The sequence below is a fragment of the Phyllostomus discolor genome, chromosome 8 (genome assembly GCF_004126475.2).
Source record: "Phyllostomus discolor isolate MPI-MPIP mPhyDis1 chromosome 8, mPhyDis1.pri.v3, whole genome shotgun sequence".
In the NCBI taxonomy this organism is placed as follows: domain Eukaryota; kingdom Metazoa; phylum Chordata; class Mammalia; order Chiroptera; family Phyllostomidae; genus Phyllostomus; species Phyllostomus discolor.
In genome coordinates, this window is record NC_040910.2 from 89,581,405 (window position 1) to 89,602,992 (window position 21,588).

Below are 21,588 nucleotides of genomic sequence, written 5' to 3' on the forward strand. Positions count from 1 at the left end.
CCCAACCCTCCCCCCTTCCCCCCATTACTCCCCACCCTTAGTTTTTGTCCATGTGTCCTCCAAATTTGTTCCTGTAATCCCTACCCATTCCCCCCTGAAATTCCCTCTTCTCTCCCCTCTGGCCACTGTCAGACTATCCCCTATTTCAGTGTCTTTGGTTATATTTTGCTAGTTTTTTGTTTTGTTTTGTTTTGTTTTGTTGTTTAGATTCCTGTTAAAGGTGATATCATGTGGTATTTGTCTTTCACTGCCTGGCTTGTTTCACTTAGCATAATGCTTTCCAGCTCCATCCATGCTATTGCAAAGGGTATGAGCTCCTTCTTTCTTTCTGCTGTATAGAATTCCATTGTGTAAATGTACCATAGTTTTTTGATCCATTCATTTACTGATGGGCATCTAGGTTGCTTCTAGCACCTAGCTATTGTAAATTGTGCTGCTATGAACATCGGGGTGCAAAGGTTCTTTTGTATTGGTGTTTTAGTGTTCTTAGGATGGAGTCCCAGCAATGGAATTGCTGGGTCAAAAGGCAGATCCATTTTTAGTTTTCTGAGGAAGTTCCAAACTGCTTTCCATAATGGTTGTACCAGTCTGCAGTCCCACCAACAGTGCACTAGGGACCCTGTTTCTCCACATCCTCTCCAACACTTGTTGTTTGTTGCTTTGTTTATGATGGCCATTCTGACTGGTGTGAAGTGGTATCTCATTGTGGTTTTAATCTGCATCTCTCTGATGGCTAGCGATATTGAACATCGCTTCATGTGTCTTTGGATTTTCTGTATGTCCTCCTTGGAGAATTGTCTGTTCAAGTCCTTTGCCCATTTTTTAATTGGGTTACTTGTCTTCTTAGAGTGGAGTCGCGTAAGTTCTTTATATATTTTGGAGATTAAACCCTTGTCTAGGTATCATTAGCAAATATGTTTTCCCATACAGTTGGTTCTCTTTTTATTTTGATACTGTTTTCCTTAGCTGTGCAAAAGCTTTTAATTTTGATGAGGTCCCATTTGTTTATTCTTTCCTTTATGTCCCTTGCTCTAGGAGACAAGTCAGTAAAAAAGTTTCTGCGTGAAATATCTGAGATTTTCCTACCTACGTTCTCTTCTAGGACTTTAATGGTGTCACGCTTTATATTTAAGTCTTTTATCCACCTTGAATCTATTTTTGTATAAGGTGTAAGTTGGTGCTCGAGTTTCATTTTTTTGCACGTAGCTGTCCAGTTCTCCCAACACCATTTGTTGAAGAGGCTATTTTTATTCCATTTTATGTTGCTGCTTCCTTTGTCAAATATTAATTCTTTACAAATGGTTTTCTTTTGAAAAAAAGAAAAAGAAATAAGGAACTAGAAATAGGGAACTGAGATAGAGCTTAGAGACCTCAAAACTCAAAAGTTGGTTTTATATCCGTGCCTGACAGAATCTAGCTAACATTTCTCAGGTACTTCAGCTGAGCCAAGAGCTACATCCCAGGTACTAAACTCAGGTTCCCAGGCACGCTTACTATTGGTACGCCCATTGCGTGGATAAGGAGACTGAGGCTCAGGGAAGCTCAGTACCTTGCCGGCAGCCGCACCATTTGTGAGGAGCAGAGGTGGGATTTGGCCCAGGCCACCTGTCTCAGCGTGTATTGGTACCTCTGCTCTCTCCTCTCTCCTGATGGACTGTTGCGCTAAACAGCGTGGCTTAAAATGAAGGAGGGGGTGTGAGGCCAGCCTGTCCCTGACCAGGAAGGAACCATAGTAATCAATGGGGAACTACAAACGTTCCAAAGAAACTTCTGGACTGAGTGTTCACCCAGCAGCCTCCTCAGACCGGGAGCTAACAAGGAACAGAGACAGAAAAGGGGGTCTAACAATCAATGCTGTGGAAACAACTGGAATTTAAGTCCTTGCCTTGTTTCACCTGGTGGACTGACCAGATGCCTTTTTTTCTTTGTCAAATTAATTGCTCAGAAGAAAGAGACAGATGCAGACTGTTGTATTCACTTAAACACCTGAGACATTGTAGACAAATTAAATTCTAAATCGCTCATAAAAGGTTTCACTTTGTTATAAGAAAGGGAAAGGGCAGCTAGCTAGCTGTGCCACTTTTTTTTTTTTTACCTTTTTCTTACTTGGTAATTAATCTGGGACCACTTATAAAAATTATGTATTGCTGTTTAATATAATTCAGTGAGGGACCATAGCAAGGAGGTCCAAGCATGCAGATTTATGAAGATCTTCCTTGGTCTAAAAATAAGGAGAGTTAGAGTTATTAATCCAGGAGAATTAATAAATATCCATTCATCAGGCATGGCCCATGAATATTTTTCTCTTATCAAAGTGTCTGATGAGAATCGAACTTTTAGGAGCCTCACCTAAACCACATGACCCTGTTTTGCTTGAACAACACCTGGCCCCCACTGTCTCAGATGGTCTCTGGCCTCTGAATGGGCCATGTGAGCTGTGGGTAAGGTCCATGCTTGGTGCTGCCCCTCTGTGTATGGAGAATGCGTCTTGTGTAAAAGAGGGAGGAGGAGTAAATGAGGCTTTATTTTCGTATTTGTTTATAGATGCATAAAGGCTAGCTGGAAGGGTAACAAGCAACTAAAATCAGTAGTTACTTCCGCAGGGGAGGCGGGCACTGGGTTTACCAGGAATGGTAAAGAAACTTTACACTGTACCTTTCTCTCTGTGTTTTTCTTGTTTGCACTTCAAGTACACAGATTTGGACATCGCAATCCTTGGTTAATAACACACTCTCATCCTTGATCCATGCAGAATTGCGTTTTGTTTTATTTATATGTGTGTTTTTAATAGCAATTCATAGGACCCTACCACTCGACCCAAGAATTAGAACACCACCCAATCCATATCTACCTGTTTGCTCCTCCCAACCTTATGCCCTTCTTCCTTTCAGAAGTGACCACTATCCTGATTTTTTAATATTAATCTTATATCCACCCACCCCTAAAACTTACCATTACTTCAGATGATTTGTCAATAGGCTCTTTGGGGTTTCTCGTAGATATCATGTCATCTACATTTGGGGGTTTTAAAACAGTTGACTGCCTATCCACTTAGAAATTAACTAAAAATTTAAAATTTCATGCTGGTTTTATTGACACTTTGTGGAGGCAGAAGACACAGGAAGCTAACAAAGCCCGCCAGGTGCAGTAACTCTCAACCCCCGGTCCTGACGCTAAATAGGCAGGCTCCTGAGAACGGGAAGGTGTAAGTTTGTGGGTGAGATGCGTAGACGCATAGAGGTTCTGAGTGGCTGAGCTACCTGATTTTAAGGTCATGGACTTTAGATACATTTGCCTCCAAACTCTCCCACTTATTGTCTGTTCTTTCTAGCTGTACATAGATCACAAGATGTTTGATGTTGTTTTTGTGGCAGGAGTTTGGAGAGCGAATATTTTATAGCACTGATTGAGCCCAGATCCGTGTGCTTGGATAATAAGCTGCAGGGAAGGTAGAGTGGAGATGCCTTGAGGCACATTAAGGAGGATGGCTAGGAACCCAGGTGGGCTGCAGAAGGACCTATGGCAGGAATCAAGAGGATTTTCAACAGACAGACCTGCCCTGGTCTGCTCTGAAGCTTGGACAAAAGTCCTGACCAATAAGCATGGTCCAGAACCTTTCAGCCTGGAAACTTTTCAGAGCAGTGGCCCACCACCAACCAACCAACAGACAAAACTACTTATTAAATAGCCAGAGAGTATCCAGTTTTAAGCGATTTGTCATCTCAGCCCATCACTGTAAATAAGTCTCAAAATGTGCTCTCTTGTCAACTGAGTTCTCTCGATAGCCTACCGTTGCCCGATATTAGATGCTGGATGACATGGGCTGGAAATGGTGTGCTTGGCTAGTTGCTCTGGTGCCTGGTTTCTGGCACAGGTTGGGTAGCTGATTGGGCTGCTCCAGGTGCCTGACCAGACATTTCCCTCATCTATGGAGGAGAATGTGTGCTCTTTGCTTCTCAGTGGCAGATGGGGATGAGGACGGTGTGTGGCTGCCTTAGACATGATTTCAAGTCCTCACCCAACTGGTGAGGCCTTAAGTTCATCAGACAGAAAATGCCAGGTAGGACTTTGCTATTCTGTCAAGCTAGGGTAAGGAAGGAAATTTCTACAGAGCGACCCTCCGATTTCAGAATAGTGGTAGCTGGCATTTATTAAGCCATTACTGTATGTCAGTAATCGCCACTGTGTGGGTGCTTTCCTGCTGCTCTCCTATAAGCCTTGCAGCAACCTACTAAGCATGTGTCCCTACCCCATCTAACAGATGAGGAAGTAGAGCACAGAAAGGTTAATTGCCCAAGGTTACACAGTAAGTGATGAACCAGGACTTGAACGCCTGTCTGCCTGAATCTTATGCTTCCTCCAGGGGCCATGATGTGGCAGCTCACAGGTTGCACATGTCTCATGAACAGGGTTCTTTTGTTTTTGTTTTTGTTTTGTCACACTCTGAAGACCGCCACCTTGTCTCAGTGGGAAAATGAGAAGCTTAGTACCAACTGCCTCCTGCTTGACCCCCTACCCAGAGTCATACCCACTTGGCTCCTGTAGCCCTTTGGGACCCCCGGACACTGCACTGCATCTGGTGGTACCAATCCATTGTGGTGAAGGTCACCAGGACAATGTTGTTTCTGGGATAACAGGTATGTCTTCCCTCCTTCTCTTGTCATTTAGCTTTCACCATCAACAACGTCCACATGGTGATCCTGCCAGGGCAGGAGGTAAACAACGGGGACAACCTGACCCTGCTGTGCATTGTGGACATCAGCACCACTGCTCACGTCCAGCCTCAGCGCCAGATGCTCTTCTATAAGGACGACGTGCCGTTTCACAACGTCTCCTCCACGAAGAGCGTGGAGAGTTATTTCATCCCTCAAGCCCGAGTCTACAACGCAGGGACGTACAGATGCACTGTGAGTCTGAACAACAAGATGAAAACCACGTCGGATCACGAGGTACTGGTGAAAGGTGAGTCCCCGGAATGGAACGCAGCTTGAGCGGATGCAGCTAACACATGCAGTGGCGAGAACAGTAACTGAATGCACAGTGACACTGGATCTGCCTGCCCACCCATCACCTTTCTCACTCATCTGCCTGGCACTTTCCTAACCTGAAAATGTAGGCAGTAGCCATGCTCCCAACACGCCAGGCTGTTTCTCACCATCTTTGCATGCGCTGTTCCCTCTCCTGGGAATACCCTTCTTCATCTCATCTCATCTCCTCGTGAACTACTGTTTCTCCTTCGAGACTCCACTCGGTCTCTTCTCTGACACTTTCCCAAACAAAGTTGATCTCCCCCAGGGTGCTCACAGCCCTGATGCCCTCTCTACGTCAATGGTATTTGTATGCAGGCCATCGGGCCAAGTGTTGGCACTGGATTCTGTATTCAGTCTGCCTGAATTCCAATCTGGGCACGTGCCTGAACCTCTCCAGATCCTGTTCCTTTCTAGAATTTCTTCTGAACCCCAGGCAGAGAGGGCTTCCTCCTTTCCTGGCCATCTCATTGCTCATTGTCTCTGCAACACACTCTGAGGCTTCGTTATTTTCAGCTTTGCTTTTTGAACTGGGAGGCCATGCATCCCTCCTTTCTCCCTCCCCTCCCACCCAACCTCTGGCTTTGGGGTCAGACAGACCTGGGGTTGAATCTCAACTCTGGGGCTTGATAACTATGAGCTTTTGGAAGAACCTTGAGCCTCTCTGAGCTTTACCTTCTTCCTCTGTCAAATGGGCATAATTTTACCTTCATGCCCACTCAGGAGGTTTATTATGAGAATTTCATGGGGTCATGGATATAAAGTCAATCTAGCTTGTGACTGGCATTGAAAAAGTATAATAACAATCGCAGTAATCCTAATGAATACTGGCTGGCTTGTTTTATTTTGATTTATTTCTAACTGTTTCAGTTGGGAAGACTTGTCTTCCCAATGGGATTATGAATGTTGAAAGCACCAACTGCATCTTAAACATATTTTATATGTTTCAAAGTACCTTATATGTTTCAAAGTACCCTGGTGTAGTGCAGGGCACATACATGCTCAATAATTATCTGGTAGGTAGCACTGGATATTCTGGGAATGAAAGAGAAGAACTCTCAGATGGGTCAACCACAACAACTCAGCTTGTGCCATGAAATCAAACTGATACTAATGGACTTTCTCTTTCCCCAAAGGAGTGTCCAGTCCCACAGTGACGCTGGACAAGAAGGAGGCGGTAGAAGGTGAGATCGTGACGGTCAATTGTTCTGTCCCAGAGGAAAAGGCCCCAGTACATTTCACAGTTGAAAAACTCGGACTATATAAAAGAAATGGCAAGCAGAAAAGAAAAACGTCTCAGAACCAGAATTTTGTGACACTGGAATTCATAGTCGAGGAACAGGACGATGTGATCTATTTCCAATGTACAGCCAGCATCGCTTTTGGGACACGCATGGAGACCTCTACAGCAGCCAAGAGTGAACTGGTCACCGTGAGGGGTCAGAGTCCTGCTCTTCTTTTTCTTCATTCTTTCTGGCTTGCTGGTTTGGCATGGGGAGAAAGAGCCCGTGATTGAGAAGGGGCAGGGGCTCTGGCTACTGTTCTTAAGACTGTTCTTAGTCCGTTTAAGTCTATAGTTTTCAAACTTTTCAACCATGACACAGTTTAATATATATTTATATATATACAGGATGGGGCAAAAGTAGGTTTACAGTTGTGAGTATATGAAACAGAGTTTATTCTTATATTATTATTAATTATTGTATCATTTTCAATATGAACAACTGTAAACCTACTTTTGTCCCACTCTATACATACATATGTCTATGAATTTTCCAAACAAAATTTTACAAATGATACTTAACCTTGATATATCATACATTTTGCTATTTTTCATTCTATTCTATTTCATTTTTAAAAAGGTTTTATTTATTTATTTTTAGAGAGGAAAAGGGAGAGAGAAAGAAAGGAAGAGAAAAACATCAATGTGAGAGAGAAACATCGGTGGGTTGCCTCTCACGTGCACCCTGACCCAGGACCAAACCCACAACCCAGGCAGGTGCCCTGACCAGGAATCACACCAGCAACCTCTTGCTTTGTGGTATGATGTCCGACCAACTCAACCACACTGGTCAGGGCCCTATTTCAGTTTTTAAAACCCTGGCCACAACTCACTGAAATGATGCCCTGTGTGACCTGCAGTTTGAAAACCACAGTTTTAAGCCAATGTGGGTCAGACATCAGAAAGTGGGGTTCAAGGGGATCAGGAGAAAAGGGGGCCCAGTCCTCAGCCTTTGCCTTCCACATTAGATGAGGAAGGCCCCTCTTCTGCCTACATCCCATCAACATGGCGTTGGACAAATAGGAAACAAATGAGGTGCCGTGAGAATTAGTCTTGAGAGAGAAAGGCAACAGCAGAGGGAAGCCTGGGTGTGAGTGTCCGGGACAGGCGAGGATGGGGGGCCCATTCTTATGCAGAGGGCCTCAAATATTTTCAAAGTAGGAGCCTTAAAGTTTGATAGGTGACCCTCTGCTTTCAGTACCTGACTTCTGCCCATTGTGTATGTATATAGGTCTACATATATGTACATCATGTGTATTTACATACACATATAAAAATCACATATAGAATATTTTTCAGATTAGACCACATGGAATGGGTTAAGTTTTTAGAAAATGAAGTAAAAAGTATACTTTATAAAGGTGCTGTGACAATCACTCCTCGTACAGCTGCTCCAGGAAAACCATGTGTGGTCCTCCAGACCCACCCTGCTTCTACTTTCATGCACACACAGAGCTTTTCTTTTTCTTTATTTTTACAAAAAGTAGGACTTGTCAGACATACTACTTTATAACTTTTTCTTAGTATGTTATAGACTTTTGTTCATATCAGGAAATACAGACCTATGTCATTTTAGTGGCAACTCGGAATCCTATCATTGGGATGCACCAGAATGCATTTACCCTTATCTATTGATGGACATGGTGTTCCCACAGTTTTTGCTATTGAAACAGTCTTGCAACAGACACACTAGTACTTAAAACTTGTGTATTTTTGCAAGTATTTTATTATCATTATTATTATCTATGGAGTTGATTCGGAGCAGTCCAAATTGTTGATTGAATGTTTTGTACATTTTCAGTATCAGTAGATAATTGCCAAAGCGCTCCTTAAAATGGCTGGGCACTTTCATCCACAGGGGTGCTTACCGACTTCTCCAACCCAGAATATGACAACATATTATTCCTTTCGCCAGTCTAACGGAGGCGCAACGACAGGTCGTTGGGGTTGTGGGGCTTATATTCCTTTGGTCTCTAGTGAGGTTGAGTGTGTTCTTTATGTTTATTGGTCTACTTGCCCCCATAAATTGCCTGTTCATATACACTTTGCCCATTTTTACTATTTCTTATTGATTTGTTTGAGGCCTTTAAAAAGTAAAGGAATTAGCTCTTTGTTAGGTACTATGCAGATATTTTCTCTGGTTTGTCATTGTTTATATTTTATGATTTTTTTTCAATGTGGAAGATTTTAATGTTTAGTTAATCAAATTTATTCATCTTTCCTCCTTATGGAATTTTGGTTTTGTGATTCACACCTAAAGTTCCTCCACAGTCCAAGATTACTGGAAAAAAATGCACCTATGTTTTCTCACTGATTCTTGGTTTAAATGCTTTTCCCCCTATGTTTAGGTCTCTGGTGCTTCTGGAATTAATTTGGGTGTAAGGAAAAATGCTTTTGTTGTTATGAAGTTGCCCCACAGGGCATTTGCTGAGGGTCCTAAAAGATGCTCTTGCTTTCCTGACTTTTACTCAGGAAAGCAGACTATTTTTTTAAATGATAGCTTTTTATTGTGAATTTAAATGACTTTATCATTTAAAAAAACTAATGAATGTAAAAGTATTATATCACTCTACATTCACGTTTGGCATTTTTAGTGTCCCTATCTGCATATACTCTCTATGCTCTGTTATTTTTTAGCCCGAGCGAAGGCCTAGCCCTGCTACCTTCACCATCTCCTGAAGGTCCTGCTCCCTTGTATCTGCCTCGCATTTTATTAGAAGCTGTTTTCAAACTGTGTGAGCCATTAAGTCAATGTAGTCAGTCATGGCCAACATCTTTAAGAAAGAAATGGAATAGACTAGAAATCCCCCACCTTTTTTTTTTTTTTGCATCTGGTTATTTAAACATTTATTTCCATGGAGCAGCACAGTCTACACTATTGTCAGTTTTGAAAGCTATGGACTTTTTATGCTGAAATGCTGGAGTTCCATGAAACGGTGCGAGGAGAACCTAGAAAAGCCTTGGTGGACAGGGAGAAGAGTCTCTTTCTAGCTACTGTGCTTATTTTTGAGGTCATTTGGAGAAGGTCTGCAGCTGATATCTGGAGAAGATGGCTAGGGCTTTGGCAAGCTCAGGAAAGTTAGCGAATTGCAGTTAAGAAGAAGGTTGAAGATGCAAGAATGAGCGAGAAGGGAGGGCACATCAGAGTAGCCTTGTCGAAGTTTTTTGAGAGGGCAGGTTGAATTTTTGGTTTTAATTAATAAGGGAAAACAGTGGTTGGCAACAAAAAGAGCAGAGAAAAGGAGGAAGTACTCTTTTTCCTTCATCCAGGTTTGAACCTGAGTCCAACTGGCTTGTCCTCTTCTTGTAGAATCCTTCTCTAATCCCAAGTTCTCTGTCACCCCTCGGGGGATGATCATGGAAGGAGAGAAGATGGACATTACATGCACCATCCAAGTGGGGCACATGGCCACTGCATTTCCAGAAATCATAATCCAGAAGGACAAGATGATCGTGGCGCACAGCACAAACAACAACAGGGCCACCTACTCACTGATGGCCACTGTGGAGCACAGTGGCAACTACACATGCAAAGTGGAAACCAGCCAGATATCCAAGGTCAGCAGCATCGTGGTCAACATAACAGGTAGGGTATCAACCTACGGCGGGCTCGAGAAGTGACTGTGCTGGAAACCAGGGTGGCCAATGAGACCGATCATCTACTCCTGCTTATCTGAATAAAAGCACTCTGGCAGGGGATGGTGCTCATAGGGAAAAGTTGATGCAGGGCCAGTAAGCAGTTAGCTGTGGCAGGTGAGGGCACAGGTCCTGCTGTCAGATCCCAACCTTGCCACTCACCACTTCTGTGACCTCGGGTGCCTTACTGAGCTTCTCTTTGCCACCGCTCTGTGACATGAGGGTAATGGCAGAACTCAGCAATAGGACTGTTATGGTGGCTAAGTGACCTAAAGAGCCTCACACAGAGTAAGCACTCAGTGAATGTTAGAGAGAGAGAAAAGGGGAGGTGGGGGGGAGGGAGAGAGAGAGAAACATTGATAGGTTGCCTCCCGTACATGCCCCAATTGAGGATCAAACCTACAGCCTAGGTATATACCCTAACTGGGGATTGAACCCTCAACTTTTTGGTGCATGGGACAACCTCCAAACAACTGAGCCACCCAGCCAGGGCTAGTGTTCCTATTATTATAGCACATTTATCTTTCCTCCGTGCCAAGCACTATGCTAGCTCACCAGACAAGCCCTGTGGCAGGTTCAGGAGTGAGAAAGCATTAGTAAACTAAAGAATTATAGTAACAATTCCCCTTTATTGAACACTGTATGACTGGTGTGGCTACTTTTTCATTTCATGCTCATAGCAATGCTATGAGATACATATCCTGCTTCCAGTTTTGTGGCTGAGAGTTTGGGCAACTCACCCAACAATTACAGACAGGATTACCAAGTGGAAGAACAAGAGTCACCCCAGGCCTATTTATTTGACTTCTAAACACATGAACTTAGAAGTTTCCCTGGACTCCTTCCCCCTTACCTAGCTTTACTTTTATTTTTAGCTCTTACCACCAAAAAAAAAAAATGTACTCTACTTCTTCCTGTTTATGGTATGTATTCAGGCACTACAATGAAAGCTGACGGGGGTAGGAACATTACCTATTTTATGCAGGGCTATATTGTGAATACCCAGAACTGCGCCTGGCACATTAGTAGGAATTCAACACTTATGTGTTGCATGAACAAATGCACATAGGATGACAGTGTTTCAGAGGCAGAGAGTCAGTACTTCTTGGTTCCCAAGTGAAGGTGTCCATTCATTCCTTCACTTGTTGACTCATCTACTGGAAACCCCCTATGTGTTAAGCATTGAGCGACTACAGGTCTGGCCCCCAGGATCACAGGTAGGCTGCCAACTACCCAACTAGGTGATTGGCATATGTGCTGGATCCTGCAGGTCTACAGTGTGTGCTAGCAATTTAGTTTATTATTGATAATGACAAATATTTTGAGGGCACATGATATTTTTTTACTGATAGGACTGGTCTTATCTCATTAGAGAAAAGTATTTAATTCAACATATATTGAGCATCTTCTGTTTTGCTGGGCAATCTATTGGGGATAGAGAACTGCCGAAGGTCAAGCTTTGCCCTTGAAGGAAATAAATAGATCATCGCAGCCATAAACAGATCATTAGAATGTAGCACAGCCCTGCATGGGTGGCTCATTTGGTTGGACCATTGTCTTGTACACCAAAAGGTTGTGGGTTCGAGCCCCGGTTGGAGCATGTACAGGAGGCAACCGATCAATGTTTCTCTGTTGCTTGCTCTCTCTGTGTTTCTCTGTCTGTCTGTCTGTCTGTCTCCCTCTCCACACCCCCTCCCTCTGTCCCTTCCTCTCTCTCTAAAAGCAGTAAACATATCCTTGGGTGAGGATTTAAAAAAAAAAGAATGCATTGCAATGAGGAAGTAAATAAAGGGATGGGCACACTACTGTGAGAGCGACAGGGACCGAGTGGTGAACCCGTGAACTGTTTCTCCAGTTAGAGACGCATCCTTTCCCCTGGGACAGGCTACTTAGGAAAGCAGAAAGCATCACTGGACATGAGATACTAGCTGTTGCTGTAGCTGATCACCCACATCCAGAAGGCTGTGCCATGCAGCATACACAAGCCATCAGTCAATCAGGCTCCCAGGCCCAAGAAAGCAAAGTGCTTTGCTCAGTCTGTCCTTCCATGCCCTCAGCCTGCGTGCACTGTGAACTTGTTCAAGTTCAACCAAGACTTTGGAAAAGTCTCCAAGCCGACTTATGCATCTGGTTTTCCATGCCCCTGTTTCTAACAAGCCTCACTGTAAATGGCTCTATGTAGCAGTATTGGAGGCTCACAGTAATTTTGTGAACATAAAAAAGTCATTGAATTAGTTATTTGTCTTTGGATCGAAAATGGGTTTCTTCCACCCTCCACTGTTTACTTTTTCAGACCTAATTTGTCACCAGGTGCTGCCAGGTCTGTCACCTCCATCTTGCCTTCTCGGCTCTACAGTCACATCCTAACCCTGTCCCTCACACCAGGATTAGCACAGAGATCCCCTGAACATCTCCGTTCCAGCTATTCCCCGGGCTTAAACTCGTCCCACACAGTCGTGATCCCTCGCCTTGACCCTGCCCTCTTCCAAACAGTCCTCCCCACTCAGGCTACCCCTTCCCCTTGGCCGCTGAAAAACTTCTTTGTCCTTAAAGACCAAGCCCTAAATCTCCCTCCAGCCTTCCCCAGCAGAGTCCTGCGGGTGCACCTCAGGTCCCAGTGCCGTCTGCTCGTGTCTCGACATCAACAGTCCCTGCAGAGATTTGGCATCTACCTCACCACTCGGTGTGAGCTCTTGAAGGACTGACTGGGTCTGTGGCTCAGCTCATCTTAAGTTATCAGTGCTTAACACAGAACCTGACACATTGTAGGAGCACAATAAATATTTGTGCACGAGTAAATGGAAGACTGACCCTTTGTAGTCCACGTCACGGTCCTGCCCGTCTGTGTACACTACCCCCCTTACCAGCAGCTGTCCCTCACGTTTCCTTCCTAGTTGTAAACCGTCTCGTACCCGCCTCAGCAACAGGGTTTCTATTTTTCACATTTTTGTTTACATATTTTTAAATGTAGTCATTGCTTTGGGATTTTTTTTTCTAAGTCATTTTTTCCACACTTTTTGGTATTTGCCCAATGAGATTATATGACACTAGGATGTCGATTTCTTTGGTTCCTTCCCCCCCCCACTCCTAACCTAGAGCTCTGAGAACAGCTAAATCAATACTTATATAGAAGGAAGGAAAGATGGCATGTGCCCTAATGAAATATAGATGAATTATTGGGACACCGCCTTGCTTGAAGTTTGATTCTACTCCCTGTACAGGAGACTAGGAAGACACTGTGGACTGATGAAGATGGAAATGGCTTCCATAACAATGTAACGTCACTGGTGACAGTGACAGTGTTCACATTTACCCCCAACCTGTACAGCAGGCAAATGTAGGGGCAAAGGTAGAATTCGATGTCCTGACTCCTGGCTGCATTCTCAAACCTCCAGCCCAAGAAGTTTTCCTCAGGGGAACTTCAGGACTCAGCCCCTTCCTCAATATGCAGACAGTCTCAAGAATTCAGTAATTCTTGAGGAACTTCTTGCTTCTGCATCAAGGGCATAATTGTGAGTCAGGGTGCATCAGTTTACATGAAAGAGCCAAGTCTTCACATTGGTTAGGTACTTAATTGGTACTTTCCCTATAGCTGAATATACAAACATGTATGATAACTATGAAATATTGATGTATTTCAAGAAATATTTAAGTAAGGGGATGACAAAACTTCTTAAAAGTCAACTTCCATCTACTACTGTGGCCATCCAACCAAAATTAGGGTACTAATGACTCCTTACAGTGGCACAGAACACTGTAGCTCACAACTTAACCCAAGCAGGTATCACCCACCCATTCCGCTCCCAGAGATCTCCCCACAGCACACCTCTGTGGCCTTCCCCTGACCCCACGCTTCCCATTGCCCGAGGGTGCGATCCACACTTCTCTTCGCAGTTCCCAAGGTCCTTCAGCACCCACAGGCCTTCCTTTGGGCTCTTCTACTCCCACTGTGTTCCAGGGCATCTGAACTTTTGGGTGCTTGAACCTCCTGCCAGGACTTCTAAATGCTATTCCCTCTGCCTATGACCCCTTTCCTCTTTGCCTGGATGACTTCCGCCAAGAGCCCTCTGCTGATTCCCCAAGTCCAGGTTCCGTGTTGCCCAGGCTCTGCTGCAGACACTGTGTCTCAGTCGCCCAGCAGGTGTTGCACTTTGAAGTCAGAGACTGTCTCTTTTTCACTGTTGTCTCCCCAGTGCCGAGCGAGGCGCCCAGCACAGAAAGAGCCTGAAATAAATACTTGTGGAATAAAATGTGTGAGTGAGTGAATAAATGGGTGAATGCATGGGATCGTTATAAATTGCAAAACTTTTCTAATCTATGTCTGTGAAATAAACTGGATATTAACAAGGGAGCCAAATCTACCATTGGAATCCCAGGCGAAGAATGAACCCTAGTTCTTTAATTGTATGATTATCGGGTATATTTGAGAAGCAAAGGAAAACTTTTTGCAGGAAGTTGGCAGTTGGCTCTGCCAAAAGCAGCCAGGCCAAGGGACTTTCTGTGAAGGGGCTCTGGGAGTGGGTTCCAGAAATGTCTCACTCCATGCCCACTCATTGCTTTTCCAGAGCTATTTTCCAAGCCAAAGCTGGAATCTTCCGCCACACGTCTGGACCAGGGTGGAAGTCTGAACCTGTGGTGCTTCATCCCAGGAACACCTGAAGCCAACTTCACCATCCAGAAGGGAGACATGACCGTGTCATGGTCTCAGAATTTCACCAAGAGAGTCTCAGAGCGGGACAGCGGGGCATACACCTGCAGTGCGGGCATTGGCAAGGTGTTCAAGAAAAGCAACACGGTCCAGATAACCGTGTGTGGTGAGTATGTCCTTGCTAGCTCAGGGAGTCTCGAGGTGGAGCAGGAGAAAGGGGACTTTTCACAACTGCCACCCTGTCCAGTCTGAAGGCAGATCAGACTGAGGCCAGGTAAGAGCTTGAGAGAAGGTGAGAGGAGTGAGATTGAGAGACTGGACAGAAGCAAGCGGTGTTTCTGCTTAGAGTCCAGAATAGAGGCAATACAAAGAAAATATTCTGGGCAAAAATCAAGTTCATGGTTTTATTGTGGCTGCATACTAATGATGTAGCAACCTCTGAATATGCAAGATTCTGGCTGCTAGAACAGGCACCTACCCCCAAATTCAGAGAGGGAATACGGCTTAGTCAACACTACACTTTAAGACCAAAGCTCCAGTTTTTAATCCTTATCCTGACTGACCAGAAGGTCTAGGATCCCTGTTAGGCTGCATGTAGGTGCTGGGGCCACCCTGAGCTCAGCATCTTGGACTTGGATGAATTTACAGAACCTGGTCCGAATGCAGGTTGGGATGAGGCCTGACTCCACGCCTGTAACCAGGGCCTTGAGGATGCTGGCTCTGCTGGGCCCCGGACTACACTTTCAGTAGAGGGTCCTAAATGAATGTGGAACTCTGGTCAAGCTGTCACTGTCACTGTGATTATTCAGTCATTGTCCTTTAGTTTAATCTGTGGCTATGATTTCTCCAGCCGAGATCTTAGTCTGCTCTGAGCCAGGGTTTTAGCCTATTGCCAACTCTCTAGTCATCTAACTCAAAGGAAATAATGCAAGAGACGAACACAGGTCATTCCATTTTAATTCTTTCTGTTGTTCTTGGGGGGGGGAGTCATTTCATTATATAAGCTTTATAAATAAGCTAACATCTAAATAATGACCCAGTAGAATTCTTGCGGGGTCAAGAATTCAGCCTCAGGAGAGGCTGAGGCACTGAGAATTTGTTTGAAAATATATTCTGTTTGTGCTCTTGGGTTATTTTTTTAAATTCTTTTCCTGTGTCTTTTCTCAACTTAAAAAAATCCATATGGATGTGCATGTACGTGCATATGAGATATAGGAAAGCATAAACATATGTTTAGAGGGGTGTGATGTTTTTCTTGAATTGATGTCATATTTTTTTTGTTTACAGCATTCTCTTTCCCTCTCACTCCTCACCACACACACACGTGCACTACCTGCCAGTTTTAAAGGGGTCCTGGAAAGGTAGATAAAGCAGGCAGGCATGTAAAATTATGGTGATGAGTCCTGGCCAGGTAGCTCAGTTGGTTAGAAGTTGTCCCGATACACCAGGGGGGCAGGTTTGATCCCTGGTCAGCGCACAGACAAGAATCAACCAATAAATATGCAAATATGTGGAACAACAAATTGATGCATCTCTCTTTCTCTCTCTCCCCCTCTTCCTCTCTCTCACTCTAAAATTAATCAATGCAAAAAGTAATAAAAAATAAAGTAAAATGATAGTAATGACAGAGAAAGCAAAGCTCAGAGTTTGAAGAAAGAACCCCTTGGGCTGGATGTCTTGCTTCAGATTGTTTCTCTCTCTATCATTCCAGAAAAGCTCTCCAAGCCCAGGATTTTTCATGAGTCCAAGTCTGAGGTGATAAAAGGACACACCATAGAAGTCAAATGCCAGTCCATAAATGGAACCTCTCCTATTTCGTATCGCCTTGAAAAAACACATATCACTCTGAATAGTCACAACGTAAGCTCAAATGAGCCCGCAGTATTCAAAGATAACCCCACAGAAGACACCAAATATTACTGCATCGCACGTAATTGCCACTCCCACCCTGAAATAGTCAGTGACCTTCTGTCGGTCAAGGTGATAGGTAAGTCGCTGTGCTATGAGATGAAATCATGCAGGATCAGGGCTTTACATTTACAGAGGTTTGGGGTTGCCCCGGAACAGTGTGGACAAGGGAAGTGGTGGGACTTATGCCAAGTCCACAAACACAACACATGGCAAAGCAGGATCAAGGCCCAGGTCAATGGGGCCAGGAAGTATCTGGGGACCATTGGTGTGGCCAGTGTCCTCTCTCTTCAGAACCTTTCCAGTGAACTGCTAAAATATGAGTGACATGTCCCAACTTCAGAAAGCTCTGAAGTTGTGTTTTGGGTTCTCTTAGCATTTACTCCTTTTTAGGTGAGCTGCTAGCCATCTCAGGACAGTTGACCAGAGCTCTTCTCAACAGTTGACACTTGGGCTAACTATCACGAGCAGAGCCCACAGCAATTAGAGCCGCAGGCTGTAGTCTCACGAGGCTTGCTAACATTCACCTGGGACTCTCATTCACAAGAGAAAAATCCCATTGTCCTGGGTGGATGTTTTTCCTTGAGCCTCCATCTGTGCCTCTCCTCCTAAGGAAGGAAGGCCTTAGGGGGGCCATCGCCTGCCTCGAAGAGGGGTTCTGCATCCTGTTGTAAAAAGCTTATAAGCCTTCTTTCTCCTTCTCCTCTTTCTTCTTGTTTAAAAACTTTAATCTACCCGCATCATGTGGACATCTTGAGTTGGATAGAGATTCCTGCTACTATGACTATTCAGCCTAAGAGTAGTCACACTTTTCAAATTATCAGCCATGTATCTTAAACATCTATTGCTATAGGGCATATCAAAAAAGAGACATACTCTTGGTTTCAATAATATAACAAGGAACAGAGGACCACCTGATTAAATAGTGGGAAAATATTTGGATATATATGAATATTTGAATAACTGCAAATAAGCATAGAAAAATGCTATTAGGCAACACATTATTAATTGCCACATGGAATGTCCTTGCAGTGATGGTGATAGGAACTTAGGGCATGAGGATATTACCTAGTCTGAGTGGGAAGAGCTGGGTTAGGAGCCGGGGCTTGGCAGTGCTTGGGCGGAGAGGGCTAGAGACGGCCTACCAGCCTAGCTGACTACATGAGCAGAATCTCCATGGACTCGTTCAAAAGACTGTGGGTCAATAAGGTGGCTGGAAACAAAGGTTGGGAATGGAGAATCACTGGATATAAGCAGGAAAGGTGACTGACCCCAACTGGGAAGGGCTCCAAATGACAGTCTTGAGAGCTGGGAATTTGTCTTGTGTGCAGTGAGAGCCTGAGGAGGAAGGTGGACATGAGAATGGGGTCTTGGGAACGCTAACCCAGTGTTTCTGTCAGTTAGAAGGAGTGGTGACTTTAGACCTCATTCTACCTTAGGAAGCTAACGTAGAAGTCCATGTGAAACTGTTGGTTTACATTGGGTCCGTATTAGTGGCTAATGTTTACTGAGCCCTGACCAGCTGTCCACCCCTGGTGAAATATTTTAGTAAATTATCCTCATTAGTGCTTATAATAGCCATGCAAGACCCATAGTAATATTATCCTTGTTTTGTGAAGAGGCAAATAAGGCTGAAGACAAAGAGCTGGTGGGCATTGTGGCTGGAAATGGAGGCAAGGCAGTCTGGCTCCTGGCCCCAGCTTGCCACTGGCCCCTTGTGCTGCACAAGCGAGAGGCTATAGGGTCAGGCTGTACCCTTCAGAAGTCTGCCCTCGTCAAGGTTGACCGGCACCATCTCACCCCAGGTCTGGGGCTCCCTTTCATCAGACTGGCAGCTCCATGGTCTGGCCACCCACTGCCCTCACAAGGGGGATTCATTAGTCAGATGCCAGTCTGCTGACCAGTTCATTCTCGCATTAATAGGAAGGCCTACATGGAAAGACAATTTAGGATCACAATTTCGGTGGTTGAACATGGAACCAGGGAAGGGGGTTATGGGAGGAAGATAAACTCTGCTTGGATCTGATAGGAATGAGAGGCCGATAGGCTTCCCAGTAGAAATGCCCCAGTTAAAATCGAGACTTGGAATTCAGGGAGTAATCTGGACGAGAGCTGTGTATGTAGGCATTAAACGCTATGGCCTCATGTGTTAATGCACAAAGAGAAGCAATGATGGAAGTGAAATCACCAAAGAGGAGAATGGAAAGGGAAAACTGAGGAGTGCATTTGCAGAAAGTACATATTTAAGAGGCAGGAGGAAGAAGAACTTGTGAATAAGGAGGGAGTGGCAGGTAAGGAGATAAGAGAATCTGGGTTGTGAGGCATCACAGAAGCCCTGAAGAAGATGAGTTCAAAAGGAAGGGCTGGGAGACAGATGAGAGCTGTAGGGAGGCCAAGGATGGGGCCACTGCCGCGGACTCAGGGATGAACTTGTCAGGGGGCCAGGGGACCTTTGGAGTCTCTTCAAAACCAGAGACAGAGCACAGCTTCAGGAGCAGGGGAATGGGAGTCAGACTTCACAGCTAACAAGAAAGTGGGAACTGAGAGTATAGACCACTCAAAATGGAAAAAGAAAAATGGGAAGGTCGTGAATCACGTTACTTGTTCATAAGATCTGGAAATGCCATGCATCTTTGTAAGCAGAGGGAGAGAACCCCCCCCCCACACACACACACAGGTGTGCACTCACAGACTCACAAAATAGACCTCAGCAGAACACCTGAGTTAATGGGTCTAGCCAAGCCGAACGGTCAGTAGCATTTGAGGTGAGATGTCCCTAGCATCTTGTGTTTAATCAACACAGGAGCACAGGAGGCATCCGTTGCTGCCCTGCTGGGCTAGTTAAGGGAGGAGCTGAAGAATGTGGGGGAAGAGGACTGACAAAACCCAAGTCTGAGTCAGGGCGCAAGCAGTGGCTGTGTCATGGCCCCCACCCCCGCCCCACCCCTGACTTTTTTCAGTGCTAATCCTTTTCTTGCTTTTCAGCCCCAGTGGATAAGGTCACTATTTCTATCTTGAGTGATAAGACAGTGGAGTCTGGGGAAGAACTTGTGCTTCGATGCTCCACAAACAAAGCATCTGGTCCAATCACCTACAAGTTTTACAAAGTAAAGGAGGCCAGGTCCTTCTACGAAACCACCTCAAATGACACCCAGGCCATCTGGCACAAGACACAGGCTAGCAGGGAACAGGATGGGCAGTATTACTGCACAGCCTCCAACAGAGCCAACGTTGCTGGGGCTGTCCTCCAAAGCAATGTATTGACCGTCACAGGTGAGTCATGGTCTCAACAGTGAGAGGTAGTGCGGTCCCGGGGGGCGGAGCCAGAACACTCACCACGTGTGAGAGGAAATGGGTGGGAGTTTAGCACTTACCACGGAGGGTTAAGAGCCCAATGTCCTCCAGGCTGTTTGGTTGTATGTGACAGAAACCCACTCAAATTAAATATAAAAGTGGAACTGGTCCTTATAAGGAATGGAAGTATTTCACGGAGTTGTAATTCCAAATTCTTGGTGGAGAGATAGCAAATGGCCCATCTTGAGTCAAACATCCGCCCCTGAACAACCTGTGGCCATGGGGATTGGACCAAACTGACCCAGCCAGGAGTCTGCTTCCATCCTGTAGTCCTTTAAGACTGTAGCTGACTATGTAGCAAGAACAACCCTTTCTGTACCAACTATGAACACAGAATCCCTCAGAGGTAGATAGATGCTCAGTGTAAGATGTGGTTACAAGAACTAAAAATCAGTCTTCTTTGTTGCTTAACACTAATATTGTTTCTTGCTGGTAGAGAAAAAAAACAACTCTCTTAATTTTTCTTACTTTTAGTCTATCTTGCCCCATGGAAGAAAGGACTTATTGCAGTGGTGGTCATCGTAGTGATAATTGCCATCTTGGTACTTGCGGCCAGATGCTATTTTCAGAAGAAAGCCAAGGGTGAGCACGGTTCTTTTGTTGCCTTCTGACAGAGTGCCCTGGCCAGGAAACTGGCCACCGGTGTGAGGGGCTCCAGCTTTATGGGGGGCTGTGCTCTGCACCAATGGGAGCTGAGGAGATGTAACTCACAACAGTTGTTTTTCTCCTTAGGGTGTCACCCTGATAACCAAAGATCTTGGCTTTGGTGGGTGTGGAGCTTTTACTGCCCCTGGATTTAGCTGGGTAAAAATGGAAGTGATTGCTGTCCTAGCTGGGCAACCCAGAAAAGATAAACCCAGGGGAAAGTTCCATCTCAGTACGGTCAGAAGAAGCTGTTTCTGCAGATTTGGCCACACTTAGTCCTGCAGTTGGTAGAGGGGGGTGTGAGTGTTATGGAGACACCCCACATGCAGTGAATACCCCCCAGTTTATTTGCCTGTGGTGCCATGATTTCTACCCCGTGCTTGAGGTTAACCACACATGGAAGAGAAGCCAGGACTACCTGCTGACACCCCGGAGTCACAGTCAGCCTGCACTCAAGGAAAAGGGTACAGCACCAGTCAATTCTGCCAAGATTTGTATGTGCTGAGGCAGTTTCTGTTGGGGCCCTGGTGCTGCCACCTGGGATGAGTGAGGGCAGATGAGATAAGGAGGGGCCCTGGGTTTTTTCCAGAACAGGAAATCCCTCTGAGAAGAGAGCTCCAGAACAAACCCTTTCCTAAGGGAATTGGTCATCGCAGAACAGGCAAGGCCAGAGGGCAGACTGGTCTCAGGCCAGCTTGGAATTCAAAGCCCAGGGATTAATTTAGCCTTTACTCTTCGGCGCGGTCCTGAGTCAAAGAGACGTTGCCCTTTGGTCTGGCTCCTCAGGTTCCTGTATCATTGTCTTCATCTCCATCACATTCCTCTAAAGAAAATAGTTCCTGGTTCACACAACAAAATGTCATATTTCTGGATGAAATGATGGGAAATCTCTCAGTATAAGACGAAGAGAAGACCTACTTTAATTTTCTTCTTTTTCTTTTATTTTTTAAGCTGAAATATATTGGGCTTTCTTTTCTCTTTTTATGGCTAGCCAAATCTCCAAGAAAGTCAAATGTGGTTTGAGATGAGTGTTCCTCTCTGCTCTGGACGTGGGTGCTTTTTACTGACTCTGGTTTTTCTCTTTCTCT

General features: G+C 44.9%; 1 protein-coding gene across 4 annotated transcripts in view; it reads left to right on the top strand.

Annotated features, from left to right (window-relative positions):
- The window catches only part of PECAM1 (platelet and endothelial cell adhesion molecule 1), a 66,838-nt gene that overhangs the window by 19,403 nt on the left and 25,847 nt on the right, over positions 1-21,588 (top strand). For all 4 annotated transcript variants that reach the window (XM_036033492.1, XM_036033493.1, XM_036033494.1 and 1 more), the window contains 7 exons: positions 4,669-4,962; positions 6,164-6,466; positions 9,620-9,895; positions 14,511-14,759; positions 16,305-16,580; positions 19,487-19,774; positions 20,330-20,437. In XM_036033492.1, coding sequence (XP_035889385.1) covers positions 4,669-4,962; positions 6,164-6,466; positions 9,620-9,895; positions 14,511-14,759; positions 16,305-16,580; positions 19,487-19,774; positions 20,330-20,437 — 1,794 coding nt within the window. The remainder of the gene's footprint in view (positions 1-4,668; positions 4,963-6,163; positions 6,467-9,619; positions 9,896-14,510; positions 14,760-16,304; positions 16,581-19,486; positions 19,775-20,329; positions 20,438-21,588) is intronic.